At 44.9% G+C, this 23,008-nt stretch overlaps 2 protein-coding genes across 2 annotated transcripts in view; both read right to left on the bottom strand.

Annotated features, from left to right (window-relative positions):
* Positions 1-10,564, bottom strand: part of GAD2 (glutamate decarboxylase 2) — a 40,292-nt gene extending 29,728 nt beyond the window's left edge. The window contains exons 1-6 of the mRNA XM_065666608.1: positions 10,447-10,564; positions 10,127-10,186; positions 9,826-9,975; positions 8,443-8,676; positions 3,463-3,553; positions 2,530-2,642 (exon numbers count right to left, since the gene is read on the bottom strand). Coding sequence (XP_065522680.1) covers positions 2,530-2,642; positions 3,463-3,553; positions 8,443-8,676; positions 9,826-9,975; positions 10,127-10,186; positions 10,447-10,522 — 724 coding nt within the window. The 5' untranslated portion in view covers positions 10,523-10,564. The remainder of the gene's footprint in view (positions 1-2,529; positions 2,643-3,462; positions 3,554-8,442; positions 8,677-9,825; positions 9,976-10,126; positions 10,187-10,446) is intronic.
* A 1,589-nt stretch (positions 10,565-12,153) lies between these two features.
* MYO3A (myosin IIIA) overlaps positions 12,154-23,008 on the bottom strand; it is a 123,220-nt gene continuing 112,365 nt past the window's right edge. Inside the window, exons 35-38 of the mRNA XM_065666606.1 lie at positions 19,850-19,959; positions 17,410-17,450; positions 15,482-15,622; positions 12,154-13,634 (exon numbers count right to left, since the gene is read on the bottom strand). Of these exons, the coding sequence (XP_065522678.1) occupies positions 13,520-13,634; positions 15,482-15,622; positions 17,410-17,450; positions 19,850-19,959 (407 nt within the window). The 3' untranslated portion in view covers positions 12,154-13,519. The remainder of the gene's footprint in view (positions 13,635-15,481; positions 15,623-17,409; positions 17,451-19,849; positions 19,960-23,008) is intronic.

The raw sequence follows: 23,008 nt of genomic DNA, 5'->3' as shown, positions 1-23,008 counted from the left end.
TATCCCACTGGAGATATACATACTGTTCCACAGCCCAGAGAAACTGGGTCCTCTGTTTCTAATCAGTGTCCTAGCTCTGCTCTTGTAGTGAGGCTAACCCTGCTGTTGGCTTTCCCTGACCCCCCTGGCCCTCCTGTGAATCCAAGGGAAAATGCCATAAAGGGATGGCATCACTGGCATGGGGGTCAGTACAAATCAGGCTTTTTCTTCCCCTTTCTGTCTTGAGAGGTATGAACATATTCTTCCACCTCTTTTCACAAATGACAAAAGAAGAAACTGAGAGATTAAGAGGAAATGCTGAGGTATCTGTCCCCAGAAAAATGCAGATGTCATGTAATGGCTGTTGATGGCTTAGGTGACTGAACTAAGGTGACCAAGTTGAAGAAATTTGGCCTAACTTGTCCAAAGTCATTGGCTCAGTGTCAAAAGAATCAAGACTGAAATGTTAAGTTTCCCCAGCAATGGGCTTTCCTGTCAGTATTTATTACCTTGCCATTTAACCTTAAGCATATTAATAAGCCTGCGTTCTGCCTTTAATTTTGCAGCTGTGTTTACACCCACAGTTAATTGCAGGCAACAAAACACACCTACAGAATCTGGAGAACCTAATCAGGCCTTTGAGCTTTGCATGTATTGATACTGTATATTTCATTCCAGAGAATGCAGAGAGTGAGAATCTTTCCAACAGTAAGGTCTTCAGTTGAAGCCGTGACAGCTTGAAATGAGAAGACAGCATAGAGACAATTTTGATTATTGCCTAAAAAAGCAGAACCCGAACACTGGGTGCTGCTGAAGAGTGAATTAGAAATATGCACTTAGCACAAACCAGACACTGCAGAGAAAGAAAGGATGAGAGGGAGCAGCGCTGCAAATGCTAGCACAGGCACGCACCTGCCAGAGAGCCCGACCCCACATCTGACACACTAATGACAACCTGGTCCCCCCTGTCAGGTAGGGACCTTTTGCAGACTTGGGAGGAATGGCAGTTTCTCCTGAGGCATAGATCTTTCCTGACTCACACTATCCTGAGCACAGCTGCCACACTTGGGCAGATCTGGTGCATGGACTGAGCCTCTCACCCTCCCTGCCACCCATACCCAGCCCCTGCCCACCAGGTCTGGCTGAGCAGCATTGTTACTGCTCTGCTGTTTCCCCTCAGGTCCCTGACAAACCTGGCTGGGCTACTGCAGCCCAAGCCTGCAAGGCAAGGGACTTGCAAGTTCTTTACAATTACAGCAAGACCAGCTGTACTGACTCAGGCCAGGGACTACACGGTAACCAACCACTGGTTTCCAGAGACTTTGGCTTAGGTCCTGGGCTCGTGATACACATTTAGATGCTGCCCTGTGTAATGGAGGCCACAGTTTTGATCAGGAGCAAAGTAAAAGCTGTCAGAGCTTTTGCTCTCAGTGCTTTTTAAATAAGGACTCAACACAAAGTAGTGTAAATTCTTCTCATCCTTTTCTCCAGCTTTCTGCAAAGGCCCACGAAAAAATTCCTGCACCACTACCCACATGTGCATTCACATGTGAACAGCTGAAGAAGAGCCTTGCCTGATCCTCTGCACAGCATGAACATTACCCTTCATGTCCTTGGAGAGCTAAACATACTAGGTTGTTATCAGTGAGGCTTTTCCTTTGCCCAACAGTCCAAACACTTTCCCTCTCCATTTGGTCAATGTACTTTCTTTCCAGAAGGGCTCCCTTCCCATCAGTTATCAGTCTGTTCTCTTTTGACAAGCCAACATTCTATGCCCAATGTCAATTTTTTTAAATGTTTTGTGATTTGGTGAGATAGATAGGCCAAAATTTTTAGCAATGAAATTCCAGAGTAAGACAGGAGGTGACAAAGAGTATAAATCAAAAGGCTAAGTGGAATGATTGAAATAAAACCATGTCTTAACAATGTAGTGTTTATCAGAGTCAGTGATTTCTCTACAGTTAACCACGCTCATTTTTTGCCTCACTGACTTGCCCTGGAGGAGCCAGGTTTTGAGCCTTTAAGCACTCAGGTTAACTAGCCACCCAAGTACCCTCCCTGGCCTCCACAGGCCATCTCACACATGGAAAGCTAACCACATACTGTAATGTTTGCAGGATCTTGTCGACCCCACTAAAATTACTCTGAAAGGGGTGCTATGTCTTTCCCTCTTTGCTCTAGTATCTCCTGGAGAAATGGAGAGCATTGTTGTGTTTCTTCCCTCCATTATTAACACAATGGGTTTTCTATTTCATGTAATCCATAAAAAGTGGGGGCAAAGCAAAACTGCAAGGCAAATGTCTTTTCTGATTATGTTTCCCATGTGCCATTACAGCTGCTCATAATGCAGTGCAATTTGCTCAAACAGACCCTCATAATCACATCCCTGAAATTCATAAACATGCAATAAGTTTATCTCAAAGAGGCCACTGGTGGTTATTAGCAAGTGGCCTCTCAAACATGCATATTTAATTATGTTTACCCTTTAACTACAGGGGATGTCATATAGCATAGTCTGGAGAAATATAGAAAGCTTGAAATGTCATGTACCAGGTGAAAATATCCCATCGCCACAGCCCCCTGGCCAGCCAACCATCTCTCTCATTTTCCTTAGTGTGACATATTCCAAAAGTACAAACACTGGAGCAATTTCATAGGTGAACCTGAAATGTAGTAATGTCCATATTTAATGCTTCATCTACAATACTAATACATCTTTTTTCCAATATTACATTACATTATATCCATAATATACTCTACGTTGCACTGGTAGAGTTCTGTTTCACAATACTTTTGATAACCTTCCTTCTGATTTGACGTCAAATGTCTAGAAGTAGAAATGCTGAGAGTGCTTTCCATTTCCACCCTTTTCAGTGACACCAATCTGGTGCGGCTCTTCCAGGCTCAAGGCTTTGTCCTATATTCAAGAGCTGCTGAGCAGAGCCAGACTTTTGCCTTGCAAAACCCTGTGTGCATGTCTAGAAGCATACACGTCAGCAGCCCTATTCATGACAAGACACTGCATGAAGCTAAACAATTGCACAAAAATGCTTCCTAGCCCCAAAGTGAAAAGAAAGCCCACGCTTTAAATTCTGCACCTATTTCTTACAAAAAGCAATGGCTCTAACTGCTCTGACTAAGGATTGTACGTAACTCCTCTACATGAAGGCAACTGTTCAATTAGCACGCCTTTCTTTTTACATATTTATGCATGCAAATAGCTAAAATATTTTTTATGTATATTTTAGGGGGAGAGCAAAACCAACATCGTATCAGTATGATGAAATTTTATAACTGACAGCTTACAGGACATTGTTGAAAGTCTCCATGTAAATGGCTGTAGCAACCATTTAAAAAGCAGACAACTGTTTTTCCAGCAACCTTTCTTTCTTTTGTTCATTCAGCTACAGCAGCCACTATTTTAGAGTATAACTGCAAAATTATGTTAAATATTATTACGGGAAAAAAAATTCTGCTACTTACATATTAGTATTTGCTGTTGATGTCAGCCAGTCTGCTGCCAATCCAACCATGTCCAATCCAGTTGAAAGTTGATTAAAATATCTAGGGTGCCCTGCATAAGATGGAAAATTGTTACTGAAAGGCTGATGACTCTGAATGAAACTATTCAGTGCCAAGTGGTGTATTTACCTCCTGATTTCTATAGAGAAGGAAGTGCTTTCAAGGTACAAAACGAAGCAAATAGCAATAAATACATTTCTTGGAAAAGGCAGGATTTCTCTCCTTTCTCATTGGAAACTCAGTAAAATCAGAGTAATTACACTGAACACAGTATAATGAATTCCAACATTCCTTATTATCCTCTCAATATGCCTTGAAAATTAGCACAACGCTGCCTCACAAAAATAGCTGTTTGCTCCTGTTAGTGTGTCACATGTTGTCACTGGATGTGGTTTTGCCTGGCTAGGTTTGAAAGGCACACACGAGACACCATCTGAAGAGGTTGCCAGTACATATAACATCAGTGATGAATGGCTAATGATTATAACAGACAGGGCGAAATGAGAAAATGGAACATTTTGGTGACTGCTTTGCACATGACTCAATGGCTGATGATCGTACGAAGATGGCAGGGAAGGTGAAGGTCCTTGTCATTTCTTCCCTGTCAGAGTGCAATTACAAATAGCCTGGCTGCTTGCAGTTGTGATTTTAAACAAACCCCATGAAAACCAGCACTGCTGCCCCATCAGAATGATGCGTAAGAATATACTCAATGAGCTGACAGTCCATTTACCTGGTTAATCTAATTGGCTCCTAATTTTTTCCTAAAATCCTGTTAGAGATTTTTCTTAAAAATGTGCCTGGACCCATTAAACCCAGGCACCATTAACACTGTGCTTTTACTGGTTGCTTCGCGCAAGCCCCTGTTAAGTGGCATAATTATCAGTACAAATTATGGATGATTCACAATTACTTAAACACCATCCAACGCAAAGGAAGGCAGACTCTGCTTGGAAAACACCTGTCCTGACCCACAGACAACATGCTGTATTGCCATCACAGGAAACAAAAGACAGAGGAAGATGATCGACGAAATGCAGACCCAGCACCAAGAGAAAACTTATCTTTGGTCTCCAGTGGCCTCTTATCAGGCACGGACACATGGCTGGCAGAACAGCATAGGGAATTGCTCCCCAGCTCCCACCTTGCAGCACACAAAGGCAGAATAATTGGGCTGTGTGGGCAGACCACAGCAGGGGATAAGGGCTGGGGGTGCACATATGCAAAATCCAGTTCCCTGTGCCCTTAATTTGAGATGAGCCTCATGCCATTGCCATTCAGCCTGACTGTGTTTTGCACCGAGCCCTCCACACCAGAGATACGAACTGCCACCTTCCCCTGGTCCAAACTGCCCAGGACAGGTGGCCAAAGCCCCTCAGGGACAGAGGGACTCTCCCAAGATCCAGCAGGATGAATAGGATCTGGCCCCTGCCCTCCATGCTCTCTAGTGGAGTAGGTGGCCCTGGGGCACATGTGCATGCCACCACCACTGCCAAAGCCACAGCGATCCCAGGAGCTCTGCCTGCAGAGGACTGCATCTCCCCTGACAATGGGATTTTGAGAGAGATTTCAGTGTTCACAGCTCAGGTTCAGTCTCTCAGCCAGACTCTAAGCAGGGTCCCAAATCCCAACAGAAAGCAACAGAAAATTAGGAGCTGAAAGTCTTAGGTGAATCCGTGCCACAGGAAGCTTAAAGATGCCAGAAAAACTCCTGCTTTGGAAATGAATCCACACTGAAAAACTCAGAATTCATATTTGCAGCTGCAGTGTCTCAGCAGCTCTCCATCAGCCCTGTACCCAGCCCCAGGCGACAGCCCTGTTGTCACTGCTTGTTTCTTCAAGGAATCTCACAGCACACCTCTTGCTTTGGGAAATGAGGGAGGAACAGGGCTGGCTGCACATAGCGGTCAGGGCAGCTGCACCCTGGAGCAAGCAAGGTGGGGGGAGCAGCACTGTGCTCCTACAAAGACATAAGTTCAGGGTGAGCAAGAGCTGCTTCTGCTGGCACAGCTGCTGGCAAAGCCCGCAGCACCTACACCTGTAACATGGTCCCCTCCACTCAGCGCCGCTCCCTTCTGCAGCATGGCTTTAACATGCAATCACAGAGAACACAATGCCCCAATCTGACCCCAGCCCCAGCTGAAAGGGTTTGTCCATCCATGTGACACCCTAATATATAAGCGAGCTCTTTTCCCTTGGCTAGATGGCCACAGAAAATTGTGTCTTTCTTTTAAAATATAGGCTCTACTGCCAGGTAAGAATTTGTGAGAGATGCTCAAAAATCGCTACCCGGGTGCTGCCTGACTGAAATGCACATCCTTTGTCATGGCTGTCACTGAACAAAGAGGTGCCTGGAAAAGAGACCAACAGGGTGTAGGGAAAGGGATGAGACGTGAAAATAGGAGATTACGGCTTACTGATTGGTTTAACAGTACACAGTGTATTTACAGATAAGCCAGAGTAAATGCGCAGATGATGGGCATGAACCAGAGCTGAGACACTGGGACACCCAGAGCCGAGCTCCCCATGCCAAGGTTGCTGTTTTGCCCTATGCACCCTCCTCTCAAATATGCTTCTGCCTACACTTGGTTTCAGGCACAGACATCTTCTAGCATGAACATGAAGCCTCCACAACCTCGACAGGGAAGAAATGAGAAGGTCTGAGCACAGTCGGACAGCATGGATAAAGGTAAGGCCAGCGGCACTGTCTTTGGCCTTGCTCACAGTCCTCCTGTTCATGGCTTTCTGCCAGCATCAGAGCCTGCCAGGGATCAAAGCTGGACCATCACCGGCTCCTCTCACCCTTCCCGGGATTTCTAGGCCACTGTTAAATGATCACATTTCAATTCCCCTGCTGAGCGTCACACAGGAACTGAATTCCACATCCATCTTTCCCTGCATTTGCAAGCTGTCTTTTACATTCTCACAGACAAAATTCTTGCTGGGGGTAGATGCTGGTAGTTGGTAAGGGGCAGAAAGCCCTGTGTGACAGCCCCCCCCCGGAACTCCACTGAGCCGTGGCACACAGACAACACCTGGGAGCATCCCACACCTGCCCCTTGGCCAAAACTTCGGCCAGCCGGTTCCTCCAGTCCCAGCCGGGGATTGGTGCTTGGACTTGGGGATCCAGCTGTGAGACTCTAATTTAAGCAATGCAATTTATTTTCCAATCAGCCTCCCGGGTCCCTTCAGCCAAACGCAGCCCAGGCTTCCCCCCAGCTCATGTCCAAAAGGCTCCTGCAAGCAGGAGCTGGAGCAGAACCTTGCTGCCAGAAACCTCAGTGCACTGCCCTTCCTCTGAGGGCAATTCGGGTGTTTTGCTCTAAAGCACAAGTGAAAGGGCTTTGGGTGTAAATCCCGAGGATGCTGAGGAGCAGCGGCAGCCAGGTGATGTGGCTCTGCACCCCTCAGCTGAACCCCACCACACCACCGCATCTCTCACACACACCCCTTCAGCATCAGTCCTTGAACTCTGAATACATTATTTTCACTAAAACACATTAAAAAAAAAAGCCGAGAAAGCCTCACATATTTTCAGGGAGGGAGACAAATTGTAACGTTCTTTTAAAGGGTCTGCTTTGGATGCACAAAATGAAATGGGTCCATTATGTGGAACAGTCTTTAATAAAAAACAGTTAACGAAAATCACTGAAGAAACCCTATTGTTTGATTTCCCAGATCCACAGATCCTGTGTTTCACAGCATTCTGGGGAAATATCTTTCCTATGCCCTGCCCAGACACATCACATGGATCACTGGACTGATCGACTTTGTTCCAGTGGACATCATTTATCTAACTATTTATTCCAATATTTTACGGGCGTTCTGACAGCACCCAACTCCTACATCCAAAACATTCAGCTAGACATTTCCACATCTAAACGGGAAGGATTATACAGATCCACCACCACCTTTACAGAGATCAATCTGTTCTGTCCCTAGGTGACAAAACCTGTTCCTTGTTTCCCCTAAACCTCCATTCACAAATCAGCCGTTTGCCTCCTTCAGTAATTGCTACACATTTATTTCTAAGCAATTTCTCAGTAATTCAAATTCCCACTAAGAGCTCCCCTCGCTCCACATCATTTCTCAATCATAGCTACGGGTTTTGCCCGCTCTGCCGCAGTTTATTTAAGGTGGCCCCGGGTACTGAGCTGGGGGGAGACCCCCGCTGACCCCCGCCAGCTACGAAGCCCACACGGCAGCACAGCTAAAAGGGAGATGAGGGGGCCCAGAAAGCAGGAACCAGCCCACTCTTGCCTACCCAGAGAAAACATACAGCAACAAAAGGCTGTTAAACCATTTTGGGCTTTGTTTTTATTGCTTGAGCCTAAAGTTGTGGTGAAAAAGCCCTTAATACCCTTGTGCACAGTTTCGCCAAATTCTCCTATTTTTATGTCCTGCAGGTAACGGGAGACAGACACACTGCAAATGGCCGCTGCGAGCTCCCATTTACAGGATGTTTATTGCGATTTTGGCTGTTAAATGGGCCGGTCCCTGCTGCCCCCCTGCAGGGACACATACCCCCCTCACATCCCCACCGCCCGCTCCCGCTGCCTCTGGGCTCCGGTCTGCGGGGAGCGAGGGGCAAGCCCCGGGCCATCTCATGTCAGATGGGTGCAAAGGGAAGGAGGAAAGTAGCAAAGGGAAGGAGGAAAGTAGCAAAGGCGGTGAAAAGGCGGCTCTGTGTCCCAGGCGGCAACTCCGTCTCACAGAAGCATTAATTTTAAACGGGAACGGGTGCGCGGAGCTGCACGGCCAGCAAACCGAGATTCCATCACCCGGGAAAACCATGCCTGCCTCTGCTAGGAATTGCTTGGAAGTGACAAAACACGGTCGCTGCTTCAGTCTCTAACGTTTCAATGAAACGTTAGAAAATGCAATGACACCTTTAATCAATGCAGGAGACCACAGAAGGTAGAAAACGCGAGTGGCCATTACCTGTTTTAATTGCATACTTCAGAGTTGTTCTGCAGTTCAATAAAATCTCTTCCAAGGTTTGTGGCTGGTCTGCCAGTTCCCAGTTATACTCCTGGAGCAGCTCATTTGGGTAATGGAAATCAATAACTTTTGTTGATCTATCAAAACTTTTCACCACATACTGAAGTAAAATGTCCACAACGTCTTGTAGGAAAGACATAGTCGTTATTTCTCCTTCACATGCTGGCAAAAGATCTGGGAAAGGAGAAATTAAAAGTTAACTTCGTTTTACAACCTTATACACAGGTTTTGGACAAGGGCTTCTCCAGTTTATGTTTAGGAAATCGTTTAATCGTGTTCAATACAGATGGACTTTGTTTTCATTTAATAAGCCAATTGGTAAGACTATTTTTAGGAGTGTTTTGAGAACTGATATCTAGGTTTTAATATCCTACCTAAAATGGCATTTTTTCCACACAGTATATTTCAGACCAATTTTTTAGACAATAGGAATGGGAAACAAGGGGAAAAAAAAAAAAAGGGAAAACGAATCTCAGGAAAAATAAGCATTGGGAAACAAACGCTACAAGAAGCCCTCTAAAACCTGCCATCTGCCTTGCAATGAAACACCTCCACTGTGCCTCCCCCATGCAAGTAACTTGTTGATAATTTAAAGCCTTTTCCTGAGGCGACGTTGCACGGTGTCTCGGTGCGCACACCGACATCTTTTGTTTAAGTGCAATGGCTCAGGCGGCGCAGAGCCGTGTCAGAGCCCCACAATTCGGGCACCCCGGGAAGGCTGGGGCTCAGCGGGAGCAGCGAGGGGTCTGCAGCCGCCCGCCCTCCCCTCTTCTCTCCCTGCTCGGCGGGGCCGGTCGCGCCGCGCCGCCCCGCTCCGCCTTGCGAACGGGAACATTCCTGGCCAGCGGGTTTCCGCGAGGAGCGGGAGTCTGTGTAGTAGCGGGGACGCTACCTCTAAGGTCAGGAAAGATGAAACGCAATAATATCTCTCATTAAAACAAATCACCAAGAGAGCGCTCGTTCTCCCTCCTCCCCTCAAACCTTAATTACAGGGGACTTCAACGAGAAGGTCGCTGCTGTCAGTACTCCGTAGAAAGAGCAACCTGCGGGCTCCAGCGCGACGGGATTTTATTGCCCTTTCATTTTTTTTCCCCGGAATCTTCTGCCTTTTGACTTATTTTTCGGAGGGTTTGGGAGCTGCCAGCTCCCGCGGAGGCGCGGAACGGGCCGGGCTGGGGGCGCGGAGCTCCGCGGAGCCGCCGCCGCGCACCGTCGGACTCCCCTCAGACCTCCGCGCACGGCGGGAGGAGGCGATTTCCCTACAGAACCGCTGTTTTAACCTGTTAGTTTTAGAGATGCAGCGTGGCCCGGGAGCGCTGTTACCTGTTGAGTGCAGAAAGGCGTAATTCACCTCCGCTTTCTGGCAGCCGCAGGGCTTTTTGTCGCAGGTACAGGCAGGCCGCGTCTCCGCTGCCCCCGGGGCTGCCCTGGCTCCGGTTTCCACAGGCTTCTCGGCATCTCCGTAGAGCAGGGCTTGACAGCGACACGAACACACGGCCTCAGCCCTGCGGCCTCACCCCCGCCCAGTCCTCCCCCCCCCCCGCCCCGGGTAAGGGCCCTCGGGCGCTCCGCGGGCGCGCAGCCGGGGCTCCGCCGCGGGCTGCCGGGGCCTCTCTCCCCTTACCGCAGAGTTTGTTTCCGATCCCTCCCGTGAACTTCTGGGCGACCTGACACCAGGCTCTGGCTGCAAGAGAAAATGGAGCGGAGGGTCCGTGGGGACGGGCGCGGGCCGGGGGCACCTCGCTCGGCACCCGGCACTGCTCCCCAAGAACCCCCTGCCCCGCCGAGCCGCGCAGAGCCCGGCTAGAACCGCTGCCGGTCCCCGCCGCTCCGTCCCGCCGGTCCAGCTGCCACAAAGGGGTCTCCGGTGACCGGGTAGCGCTGCGGCGGCGGCTCCGAGGCTCCGTCGGGCCGGTCCCTCCCGGCTGCTCGGCGCTCCCCTACCTGTGCCGGGGCTCTCCGAGGCGGCGGAGCCCTCCTCGGCCCCGAAGGGCCAGAAGCCGGAGCCGGGGCTTGCCATGGCGGAGGCGAACCGGCGGGGCGGGCGCGGAGCGGCGAACTGCAGCCCCGGCGGCCCGAGAGACTGTGCGTGAGCGCGGCGGGCGGGTGGGTAAGTGCGCGCGTCTGCGCCGGGCGGCGGCAGGAGGGGCGGGGGCGCCCCGGGCACGCGTGGGTGGGAGCGTCTCCCGTGGGCGCCCCCGGGGTGCGCTCCGCCGCGCTGCCACCGCACGCTGACCCCCGACCGCGACGGGGCGGGCGGCGCCGCCGCCAAGGGTCCCCCGCGCCCTGCGCCTAAGGGGACGCTCGGGGCAGAGCCGAGCCATGGGGGCGGCGTGATGTGGGGCTGCAGCTGTCACAGCTGGGGTGGGAGGGGAGCGAAGTGCCCTGTGCAGCCTCCAGCGCAACGACGGTCCTGCGGTCCCTGCGGCCGCAGCCCGGCGGGGTGGGAGCGGGGAGCCGAGATCCCCTCGGCGCTGCCGAGCTCTGAGTGGAGGGGAAGGGTGATTTTCTGGGCCTTAGCGCGGTAGACAGGGTCGGTCCAGCCCGGTGCCCCGAGGGGAGGGCTGGGACACGGATCACTGGGGCTACGGGGAAGCCACCGCAATCCCGTGAGCTACAAAGCACCGAGAAATGCCCCCCTCCCTCCCAACCCTTCACTTCCTGCACTGGGGCACACCCGCGGCTGCGAGCAGGGGACTCCCGAGTGGCAGCGCCGAGGCGGGGTTGTCCCGGCGCGGGGAGAGAACAACCTCCCGGGTCCCCGCCGCCCCTCGGCCTCGTCGGCCCTGGCCGCTGCGGCGAAGGCGCTGGTGCAGGGGCGTGTGCGGGGCTGGGGGGACTCAATTCCCCGCTCTTTCCCCTGAGCTGGACAGAGGGGTCCCTGCTGCGCTCCCGCGGAGGTGACGGGTGGAGTCCAGCGCGGTGCCGTGATGCCTGGGGAGGTCCCTGCGTCCTCCGCCTGGCGACCGGGCACCTCTCCCGCAGGGTCCCGGGGTCTCCCCGCAGTCTCTGGCGATGGGTAGCCCGACGGAGCTCGGGCTCGGAAGCGAGACTGGAAGAGAAGGAAAACTGCTCCCTTTCCCTCCCCGACGTCGTTTCTGAGGGCAACCAAACCTCCTCTTCCACCCAGACGTTTCCCTGCTCCGTGCGACCCCGGGGCCCTTCCTTGGCGTGACTGCCTCTCCTGCAGCACAGGAGGGCATTTAAGCCCTAACCCTTGAAGGGAGGCAGGCCGGGATTCGGACCTGCAGGGAGCCCTTGTGAGGCAGCCCCCCGGGTCCTCACAGCCGAGCCCGGGGGCCCCCAGGTTGTGGTCAGCCGAGGGCATCTGTCTTAGCATGCACTGCCATGGTTGTCCCCCTGTGAAAGCTCACTGCACTGTTTTGATGCTTTTAAACCACCATCCTGATGGGAAGGTAAAATAAAACCAGTCTGGGCATCTCTATGTGAAATTACAGGTATATTCCAGTTTCCGCATCGCATCAGCTTTAAGGTAAAATAGAGGGCAACTCTGGCTTTCCATGGCAAGAGGCTGCTGTAAGGTCTTCCCGCTTTGGCTTGCTCGTGCCCCAGAGTCCATGATGTTTCGTCATCTCAGGGTGTAATTCAGACACAGTCAACCGTAATTCAGACAAAGCCACACTGCTTTGTGCATTTTTTATTTACTTTACCGTTTTACTAGTACATGAGAAAGCAACTTTAAAACAGATGTTGATATTTCAATAGTTTGTCACAAATTTTACATTGCAGCAATTCTTAATCTAGCACCTAGCCTTATAACTAGTTAGAGATGAGGAAGCAATGATTACCTGTCTCTAGGGAAAGAAAGGGCCAAGTGTGTGTGGGGAACAGACAAAGCCCAGCCCCTGTGGCTGGCTGCTGCTGCCAATTGTGGGATTTAGGAGAGCTAAGCTAGGGAGCAGGATCAGGCCTGTATCCTGGCATCCTGAAATTTGCTGTCACTTGCTTTGCAGCTGGGAACACGCAATTATGAATCCTGAAAGGAAGCACAGCAATTATCTGTGTGGTTTCTGTGAAACAAGGTCTTTTGAATAAGACCTTGGGGGGGGGAAATTTGAACATGGTGGCTATTGCTTTTATTTCCACTTAATTTCTAGCGGAACTGATTAAGAATGATCATTAAATTTTGACAGCAATTAACCAGAGACTGTATTTCTATTCCTTCTCTTCCTCTCTTGGCACCCCAGAGATTAAGATTTGTAAAAATCTAATGCAAAGGAGAACAAAGCAAACACGATTTAAAAGTTCATCACTTAGTCACAAAGCTCAGAGGCAGAGGAGAGGGCTGGATATACTCCCCATAAATGGACATTGCCAACATTAAGATTATACACACAATAGTGACCTTTAAAACTGGCTACTAGCTTTACACTAAAGTCAATAATGAAATAAACTGCCATAATATGCCATCCAATTAATCATTTATATTTATTCTCATTAAAGGGATGCTTGCCACAAACAGTTCATCCCAAAACTCACGCAATGTAAACCTAAAATGAGCAGAAATTCCCCTATGGTGTTCTTGTCATTTCCACCACCCCCCGTCCCCCCCCGTAAAACAATTTATTAGAAACAATAACTAAGGTTTTTTGAAGGTGCATGTGGGGATTTGAAAGCTTAACTAGGGAACTATAAACTAAATGATCTATTTTAATTGGATGAGACTGATGAAATGCCAAAAAGAACCACGCATTGAGGAATGTAAACTAGATTTAAGCTCCTTAATGTCTAATAATTTTAAGATGTAGCAGTCATATCCGAAAGAAAGATGATTTCTATATTAGCTTTTTTTTAAAGGATATGATGCGACTGACAGTGTCCCTTTGCAATGGTGTGGGGCTGTAAACCACAGTAATTCACATTCACATGAACACACGTTGTAAACTTGAAACATTGGAGATTTAAAAAAAGAAAAAAATAAGGAAGCACATGGTATAAAATGATAAAAAAGATTATGCTAATAAAAGCCAAATGGCAGCAGGAACAGCAGCAGCAGCTAGAACTGCTGGATAAGGCGCCGGCGCTGTGAGGTCTTCCGCAGCAGTCGTCTGTAGTCATAGGGATTATCTTCAGTTTTACCCTCTTCCAGGGGGCTTTCTGCAACCCTCGACCTAGGGATTCAGTACAGAAGTGGTTTAGAAATTGAAGTCAAAACATTTACCTTGGCAAACACTCCTAATCGACTGCTTCACCTCCTCCCTCAGAAGGGGGAAATAAAAGGAGAACAAAAAAAACCCAACTGACTTTGCTAGGCCTCTTCCTGCGCTGCATAAAGCAGGCACCTCGGAACAAACACACTATAGACTAAAAGCAGATGAACACAGAAGAACAACATGCTCTTCTACAAAGGGGACATAATAAAAGGACACAAAACCCTTGAGAACACAGGGGTGCTTTGCAGTAGCGTTTGCCTGATGGTTATTGAACCAGATTTTCAGTCAGTTTGTTTGCTCTGTTTCTAACCTGCCTGCGCAGCACAATGTAAATGTCCATCTCATCTTATTTATTTGTTTTTTTTCAGATGGCAAGAGGCACCTTGGAAGCCGCCTCTGACAGGCTGGAATGGTGACCTGGCACCAGGTGTTACCATGAAGCAAGATTAGAAATAAAACTCAATTATTTTGCAAGTGTATTACCTTGAAATAATTACAGACATTTCTAGTGTTCTACATTACAGGTGTACCCCACCAGTGGTCCTACAACAGCATCGGAGGTAAACTGCCATATAAAAAATACGCAGTGCTTCAGTTCTGTGGTCTGAAAAGATTGTGTAGTCTTTAGATATAGGTAGCCCCATTTGAGAGATGCTGAAGGGCAGAAGTATTTATTAATTGCATTCATCTGCTCTCAGAGATAACAGTGTAAATTTAGAAGTTACACAGATATTTTCACTATGGGTAATTAGGATGCAGCCAGAGCAGCACCTGGTAAAAGGTAAGAAATTCCTTCTAGTAAGCTCAGTGGCAAAATTCTCATTCATCTAAACCAAACCCCAAGGTAACAGATTTGATGTATTTAAGCACCTTAGAAATGCAACATTTTCCAAGGGATGTAAGTTATATGGTAACTCCCTGACATTATTATTTGTAATTCCATGCCTCCATAACACCTTCCTAAAACTAATTTAGATCCTACCTGAAAAAATCCACTCCCCTCAAAAAAAAAAAAAACCGTAAAAAAGGAAGTGGCACAACATCTTCTATGAACATTTTCTTTATTACTATAGACACATTTTCAAATTCATTGATCATCCCAGGGTTACTCTTTCCCTTAAGCTTTTGACCTTTATACTTCCCAAGTTTTTCTTACATATCTGAAGACACAAGAAGATATAAACATATCAAGACAGATAAATATGTGTTTGCATGTGCAATGTGTGTGGCTACATTGGCCAGAGTGAGAATACGAATTCCCTTAGCCCAGCAGAGGTCACCCTCTATGAAGTCTATGTGGGAAGACAGGAGGTGGAGTAAACCCTCCCTTTAGGGTTCCCCTCCTGGCTGTCCACCTTGGTGGGGTCCACCGTAGGCTGGAAACATGAGTGCTGCTATAGAACAGTAGGAAAAGGAGGCAGTCAAGCTGGTGTCTTATCTACAGAAAGCAGGCAAAAAGTTGGCATGTATCCACCCTATTTAAAACCTAGATCAGAAATACAACTTTTAGGTTCTCCTTCAGTTTCATTTTATTTTAGAACAGATATACAGCAGGATGTCTGTCCATCTCATCTGGCACTTGGGAAGCCAAAAACTAGCAGGTAGGCTGAACACCAATCATACCACCATTTGTCCTTACTGCATAAAGATGGGAAACTTTCAGCTACACATTTTACAAGTTAATTTGGCAAGATTGTGTGAATAAAAACATAAGTTTGAAACTCTATCTTTCTTTATGTGAATCTTCTGAATATCTCAACAAGGTTATACAACACTTATTTTTTCCTACTATTATTTTGAATTACCTTTCAGCAGCTCTTAATATTGAAGTCTTGCGCTCAGCTGGGTGTCTCTTCTTTCTTGTGGTAGAACTGCTGTCCTTTGAGGTGGGATCAGTCGATGAAATTTCTTGGTAGTAGATATCTAAATCTAGGACTTTGCTTAGACTGTCAATAAATAAGTACACTAGGTTAACAGTTAAACTTTTGAATATTACATTCAACATTCAAAAACAAGGCAACCAAATATCATGAGTTGTGTTTTTCCACTGAGGTTCTAAGGAAAAGCATATGTAAGCGCCATAAATGAGTCTCTGAAATCTGACGGCTGTATGATGCAGACAGATACTGAGAATTCTGAAATACTGAATACTTTTATATGTTCATAAAACAGACATATATGACTGAAATTGTTTGGATTTGCCATTATACTTAATGGAGAGGCATTTTTAGGGTATAATTCATCTGACCTATTTTAGATATCTCTTTGAGGAAGAGATTAATTATATTGCTGAAAATGACCGGTTTTGTCTCTCAGTACCAGAAGACAGTCTAAGGCAACTAGTTCAGATATCAGTGTCAATAATGCAGATGTCTCATATTTTGTTAGATGAATGCTATCCAAGGTATCATATGTGCAGAAAAAAACAATCCCAACATTCAGCTTAGAATGACCAGGGAAAAAATAATCCCCTAAAAGCAACCTGAAAAAAGAAGTTCAGAATTCAATTCTCACATTGGTAGCAACCAGAAATAACTCATTGATTTCAGTTGCTATGTTCTACTAACACAGAGTCAGCCCACAAAAGAAGATGCAGTCATGGAACTGATGTAAGATGGAGCTAGATTTAAGATGAGTAAAACCTAACTAAGGTCAAATGACAGAAAACACTAGATTTGGATTTTAAATTTTTTTTTATTTTTTTATTTTTTTTTTTTATGGCTAAAAAGAAGACAATAATAGGTGTGGGGTTTTTTCTTTTCTTTCTTTTTTTTTTTCAGGATGCAACTGACAACAGAAAAAGAGCTGTAACAGACCAGACATGGCGGACATGGACATTAAGTGGATCCTTTAAGCAGTGGCATAATCAAGTGCAATTTAAGCTGTGACTGAATGAAGCTAGATGCTCTGAGCACATATTGTGTGCATGTAATGCATTTAACTTCCTTTAAGATATGTATTTTAGATACAGAGTTTGTATTCTGCAACTTCAGCTGAGGACAGTGCTAAGAGCTCATTTGTCTTGCATGTGTGACCTGGCTACCATAGCAGGCATACTGTGGTACCACAGCAATGTCACTGGGGAGCAGCAGAAAAGTACAGAAACGCCAATAAAATAAAGCTACGATGTATGTCAAAAGCTGTGAACCATGTCTACAGCACACATAAGGATTTAAGATACAGAAAGGCAGAATATATCTATTGCTTGCTTTCTTTTTGCAGAGATCCATCAAAATGGGTTAGTTACACTGTAAAGACTTCTAGTTGAAATTTCAAGGACTATTCTTCTTTACCTGCTATTAATAATTATTGTTTTATTTTTTTTATGATCTATTTCCAGTCATATATTTTTAGGTGAGAATTTTAAGAGTCTTTGTATTTTTGCTAACAAAAAAGAACTGGTTGCTCATTTGCTTTGACTGGAATTTTAAGCACCTTCAATTATTTTCTGTGTCAGAACTATCTTTGATGTGGACCTTATCTTAACTTATTATTATGCTTGTGTTGCCATGGTAAAGGGCCATGCTGTGGTAAAAACTGAATGACTGAATTGTATAATGGGTTTTTGTGGCTGAAAATTGCCTATTTTAACTTTGTATATGATGTCCTTCCTGTGAATCACCGAATTACCATGCTTTTTTTTTTTTTCATGCTTTATTCTCCTGGTTGAAGTAGAGCTAAGAACTGTTCTAGAGTACTAAAATGACAATAGCAAGATAATGAAAAAAATTACCTTTCTTTCCTCGGTTTCCGTTTTTCATCCTGTATGGATTTCTAAGAAAATACAAAATCATTTAAAAAATACTGCAAGAAAAGTTTATGCAAAGATATAATTCATCAGCATGTTAGGTAGGAGGGTGTTGTATATCTGAAGAAAAAAAGGATATCTAAAACTTTCAAGCATCTGTAGTTGTTTTAATGAATGTTTTAATGACAACACTGTCTCACTGACAGTGATCAGTGTCTCACTGTGATGCCATGAGAATTTCCATGAACGCAGGCAACTCAGTGGAAGCAGGCATAATCCTGTTCTTATTAATGTCCATGCAGTCTTGTCACTTCTTGCGGCACGCCAGGTTTTAGTAAAATAAAATGGACACAGGCCCCATTTAAAAAGCAGTATATTAGGTGGCAAGAGTGCCCTTTAGGATACAAGACAACTCAAAATGCAGAGAAGATTCATAGGGAAAGTGAGTAATTTCTTGCCTCTAATAGATTTCTGTCCCTACAGCAAAAACAATGTTATATTGCAGCATCTAATGCACCACTCTTCAAAAGCAGTATTTTTAAATGCAGATGGTCTTAATTTTGGTCTTGTGCTTCTTGCAAATGCGTGAAAACTCACTAGGATTAGTAACCATAAAGTCACTGAGAATCAGAAAACCTGATTGACTTCAGAATGCAGGCAAATTGACAAGACATATAGTTTCAAAATGATAGGCTGATTTAAAGAAATATACCACAAGATAAACTTCTAGTGCCTTGTATGAACAATATTGTCAGGCTTCATTTGTACCTGTGTATCCCTTTAGCTAATTTGATATGCAAGGAAATGAGTGAGAATGGAAGGTGTTGAATTAATATCTGTGACATGAGACAAATTCTATTTTTCACAGAAGATACAGAAAAAATGTCAAAAAATGCACTTAGATTGTGTGCTTTCACTTTCATGTGATCTGGACCTGATAATCATCTGGGAATACCTGCAGGTCACAGTGAATCTAATAAGGTAAAAAATCCATGATAGCTGTGAAAGCTGACTACCCTCAAGGACCTCAGGTTAGAGCTCAATGACTTACCCAAGGTCTACAGACTTAAGAACTAGTAAGTCCCTTTTCTAAGCTTCAGTGTACAGACATTTCTGCTGAACCTTTCCCTTACCAGTGAACTTTCGCTCAAGAAGACAGGATTCTCTTTTTCACACCTTCTTGAAAAATATGACTTATTATAGGTAATACTGATTAATACCTTGAAAAACTGCTGCTAAAAATTAGTTTAAAAGTTCCCTAGTACTACTGCAGATTTTGTTTGCACTGTTGTGATGGCTGTTTTCTGATATGGAGCTGGCTGTGTAACAAATCACCTTTCAGAAAATACTATATTCCCGACTGTATAGTATTGGTTTTCTAAATACTCATTTACTTCAGAATACCCCTTTCTCCTCACAAATTTCCTAATACAGAATTCAGTGTCATGCCTTTCATTTCAGTCCTTTATGTCACCAGTCTTGCTTTCACAAACCAAATCTTATTCTTACATGTGATTTTATTCTTAAGAATATAATTTCTTTTCAGAATATCACTGTTCCAAAGCTGTGCTATTTCAAAGCCCCCATAATAAAACATAGTCGTATTTGCCCTTTTTGGTATGCCAGACACAACTACCCCTAAAGGCCCTGGTGACACCTTCTGTTGAAAGGAGAAGCAATTGCTACGGTTAGTTTATTAGCTGGGCTCTCACCGGCTGTTAAAATAGGTCACGAAGATACAGGCACCTCGAGCAAATGAGTTTAATTGCTTTTTTGTTGGAACTGCTTTCTGAGCTGCTTTTACATTTTCTCTCCTGCTTACTTTCTTGCTTTTTTTTTTCTATATTTAAGGGCACTGAAGTCAAGAGTGGAAAGCAGCACTTGGTATCTGAACTTGGACCAAAGGCTATATATAGAGACACTCAAATCCATTAGTCTCCTGAGCTGCTGGTGTTTGCCAGTTCCTTCATAATCACAATCTGACACATTTGTAAAGGAAGTTACAGTGTGCATACTAATACAGCCTGTTTTAATATTTCCTCTCTCTGCAAGATCAAGCGCTAATTTAGATGCTCAAAATAGCTCTCCAAACAAACCTCTTTCTCTCCCATGACTTACAAAGAAACTATGGAGACTGGGCACTTAATCTGGGTATTGAAAGTGCAAATGCTGCTTATGCATATAATGGATGTACGTACATTTGAGTATGTACAAAAAAATTGGTCTGACTTAGGTTCCCAGTCAGGGTAAGTGAACCTCAATTTCAAATCTAGTTTGAAACGTGAAGTCTGTGGCCTGCCTCCTTTCAGCAGGACACAGCTTTAATGCTGCATTAGAAAGGAATATAGTGAGTTGGGTGGTGAGAAAGAAAGTTTAGGTGGGAATTATCTGGCAGTTTTAGCCCACAAAAGCTTGCTAAACTCACATGTATTAGAGTGTAGTAGGTGGAGTCCTCTGGATTATTTAATGTCTTGGGCTTCCGTGGCCTCCTTGGGGGTCTCTTCACTGGGCGAGAGTCTTCTACTTTGGCTGCAACTGTAAAAAAGCAGAAGATTGCACTGATTATTTCTTCATAGAATGGGAAGCTTTTATGAAAATGGGGGAATTTCACTGAAGAGAAAAAAAAAATCCATATAGCCGCTTTTACTGCTTTCAGTAATTGAAGAAGGGAACTGTTTCAGGCATTTCCATCACTAGCCTGGAAGTAAGAATGCTTTTATCCATTTGAGTCCTGACTACCCACAGGGACACATACCATGTAACAAATGTCAGGCTGAGGCAGCCCAGCGGTCTACCTGGCACAGACTTCTTCTGAAAAGGGCTGATGCTCCACATTGAGAAAAGGGTAATGATTTAAAAATGGGAAAAGAAAAGATGCGTAATGGCTACTGGAAGGCTACCATCTTGTACCCAGGTTTGGGTGGTGTGGATGCTATTTTTTTCAGGCCCAAGTTGATCATTGAGGTGCTGAATCAGAGCAGTAGCATCAGACCTCTGATTCAGAGGTTGGTCCTTTACATTATCATGGTGTAGATTTTCCTCAAGGTCTCCTGCTGAGGCTATTCGTTTAAAGCCAAATCATGTACCACTGGGCAACAGCGTAACCATGTCCATTGAATCCAGTGTAATCTAGTTTAGTGTACTCAACTTCTGGTCTTGATATCTACAAAAACTTTCTGCAAACACGCAAAAAATGCTTTAGGTTCTAATGGAAACAAAATTAAGATCTTTAACACAAAATGGAACTGCTGTTCTCTGGCAGTCTCCAGACTCAGAGCTGGACACTGACTTGTGGATTCCATTGGTTGGCACACAAGGAACCAGAAAAATCTCCTGGATGTTTGCTTGTTTAAAATGTATATGCAATTCTGGCAGTGCTAAGATGTACAGCTGATATGGATGCATAGCCTGTTTGTCACAGAGCCAACAGAGAGTGCAGGGTTCCTGCAGAACTGACTCTAGGAGGCTGAGACCACAGAACTGACTCTGGGGGGCTGAGGGACCACAAATGTACGGCATGGTGAGCATGATCACCTTAACAGTCGGCTTCAGCTACAGGAAAAGTTAATAGGAGGCTATAGCAATTCCTTCATGATGAAGGCGGTTGCACAGCAACAGAACACTGATGCTAGAGGTGGATTGGGACACACACAAGGAGATGAATGATGTCACAGCACAAGGCTTAGGCACAGTGAACTGTGTGTCAAGGTACATTGCATTATCCACTGAGGTTTTATATTGTCCTTGTCCCATCACAGAAGTATTCAGGGGACAGTCCATGAGAGAAAACATCTCTTTAGAAATGAACATAGTGTGAGGGTGGAATGAGGATCTAGCTCCCAATGAATTACTGAATTGTGTTTTGCTGAATCCTCTTTCACATGAAGCAACTTTAACTCTCTAACCCAGATGTGCTAAATACATGTGATTGAGTCTTGGAAGGAAGAATGTATTTTGTTCTCTAATGACCATCAGAAACCCCTTTTACATGATAGAAGTAAAAACTCTAGCATGCACATCAGGCAACTTTTTAATTAGGAGGTAGCACAATCATTTAAAATGAGAAATGATCAGTGATACATCAGTGTTGACTCCTGCAAAATTAGCTGTGTAAGTTTTTTGTTCTGTGTGATAAATAAAGGCTTGTAAAGGTCACAGATATAAGCAGGAGCCAGAATGAGTAATGTTAATCTAAATTGTAGTTGGATAATGATTACATTTATTGTTTTAGTTTCTTATCTGAAATGCAGACTGCTTCTCATGTAACCAATGAACAAGTCCCTTTTAACATTTTGCACTTAAGAAAACAACAGTGTTTTTCTAAGCCAGGGTACAGATAATTCGTGTTAAAACAACGAAATTTAGACGCAAAAAATTCATTTCACTAACCTGTGTTAAATATAAATTACATTCTTTGATCTGAATAGGTATAGCAGCCCTGACTGTGCTCTTACGTGGGCTGTTGTTACCTTGCTGCATTTCAAATGGGCCACCTGGAGTTACGTGAGTTTCCATTTGTGAGAGAGTAGAGGCATATCTTCCCTATTTTAAACACAACAGGAGCCTAAACTGGAAGCGATATCTTTAAAAAAAGAAACAACAACCAAACTTAAATTTCAGTGTAGTTGAACAGAAACACCCAACCCTTTGTCTGTAGGATGGTTTCAAAAATTGTGTCAAAGATCATGGCTGCATGAAAATCTGGAAAAAAAAAATGAAGCCAAACTGGGGCTTTAGGAAAATCCCAAGGAAAAGGCTCTCATAACACCTAAATATTTGTTATTGTTCCCTAATAATTCATCACTATGTATGCTGTTACATTCTTTAATTCATCACTGTCAAACACAGAAAGCATTATCATATTCTAGATTACAATTATTCCAACTGAAATTACTTATATACTTCTGTATGCCTCTGCAAACAAGACTCCTATTACACTGAAAACCCAGCATTTTGACAATGCTAAAGGTTTCAGTTCAAAACAGCTTTTCATCTCTGCTTGTGTGTTGTACATATGGATAAGCTATGCAAAAACTGAACAGAAATACTATGTTGGGTTAGGCAGGCTTCAAAACTTGGACCTCCATTGTTTCTATTTAGAATTATATATGGGGCCGAAAATGCAATTCTGAGTTTTGTCTCCAAATTACATAGTAAGTAAGTAAAACATAGTTTGATGGGTTTAGCTTGCTTTGCTTCACCAGAAAGTGAACTTGTGATTTCCTTCCCGGCTTAGATTTGTGGGTTTATTGCTACTGAAATAAGCTGATATGGTAGTTGTTTGTACTGGACAGCTCACTGCACAAAGCAAAACTTGGTTTTTTATTAGTTACCAATAATTTGAGAAACATTTAATTAGTAGAGTTAAAGGTGGAATGGAAATTAAATACCCAAGCCTGATACAGGGTGAGTTCGATGCACTTGTTTTTCAGATGGCCTATACTTTCCTGTATTAGGCAATGAAGCAGAAAGGAGGGGTAAAATCATTCATTTATTACTAGGCCAATTATGTTGCTTCTAGAATCCATGACAAATAAAAGGTTTTATTGAAGCCCACTCTCTCCATAGTAAAATACCTTATATC

This window comes from Lathamus discolor, chromosome 2, assembly GCF_037157495.1.
Source record: "Lathamus discolor isolate bLatDis1 chromosome 2, bLatDis1.hap1, whole genome shotgun sequence".
Lineage (NCBI taxonomy): Eukaryota > Metazoa > Chordata > Aves > Psittaciformes > Psittacidae > Lathamus > Lathamus discolor.
This window is presented reverse-complemented; position numbering and strand designations above follow the sequence as displayed.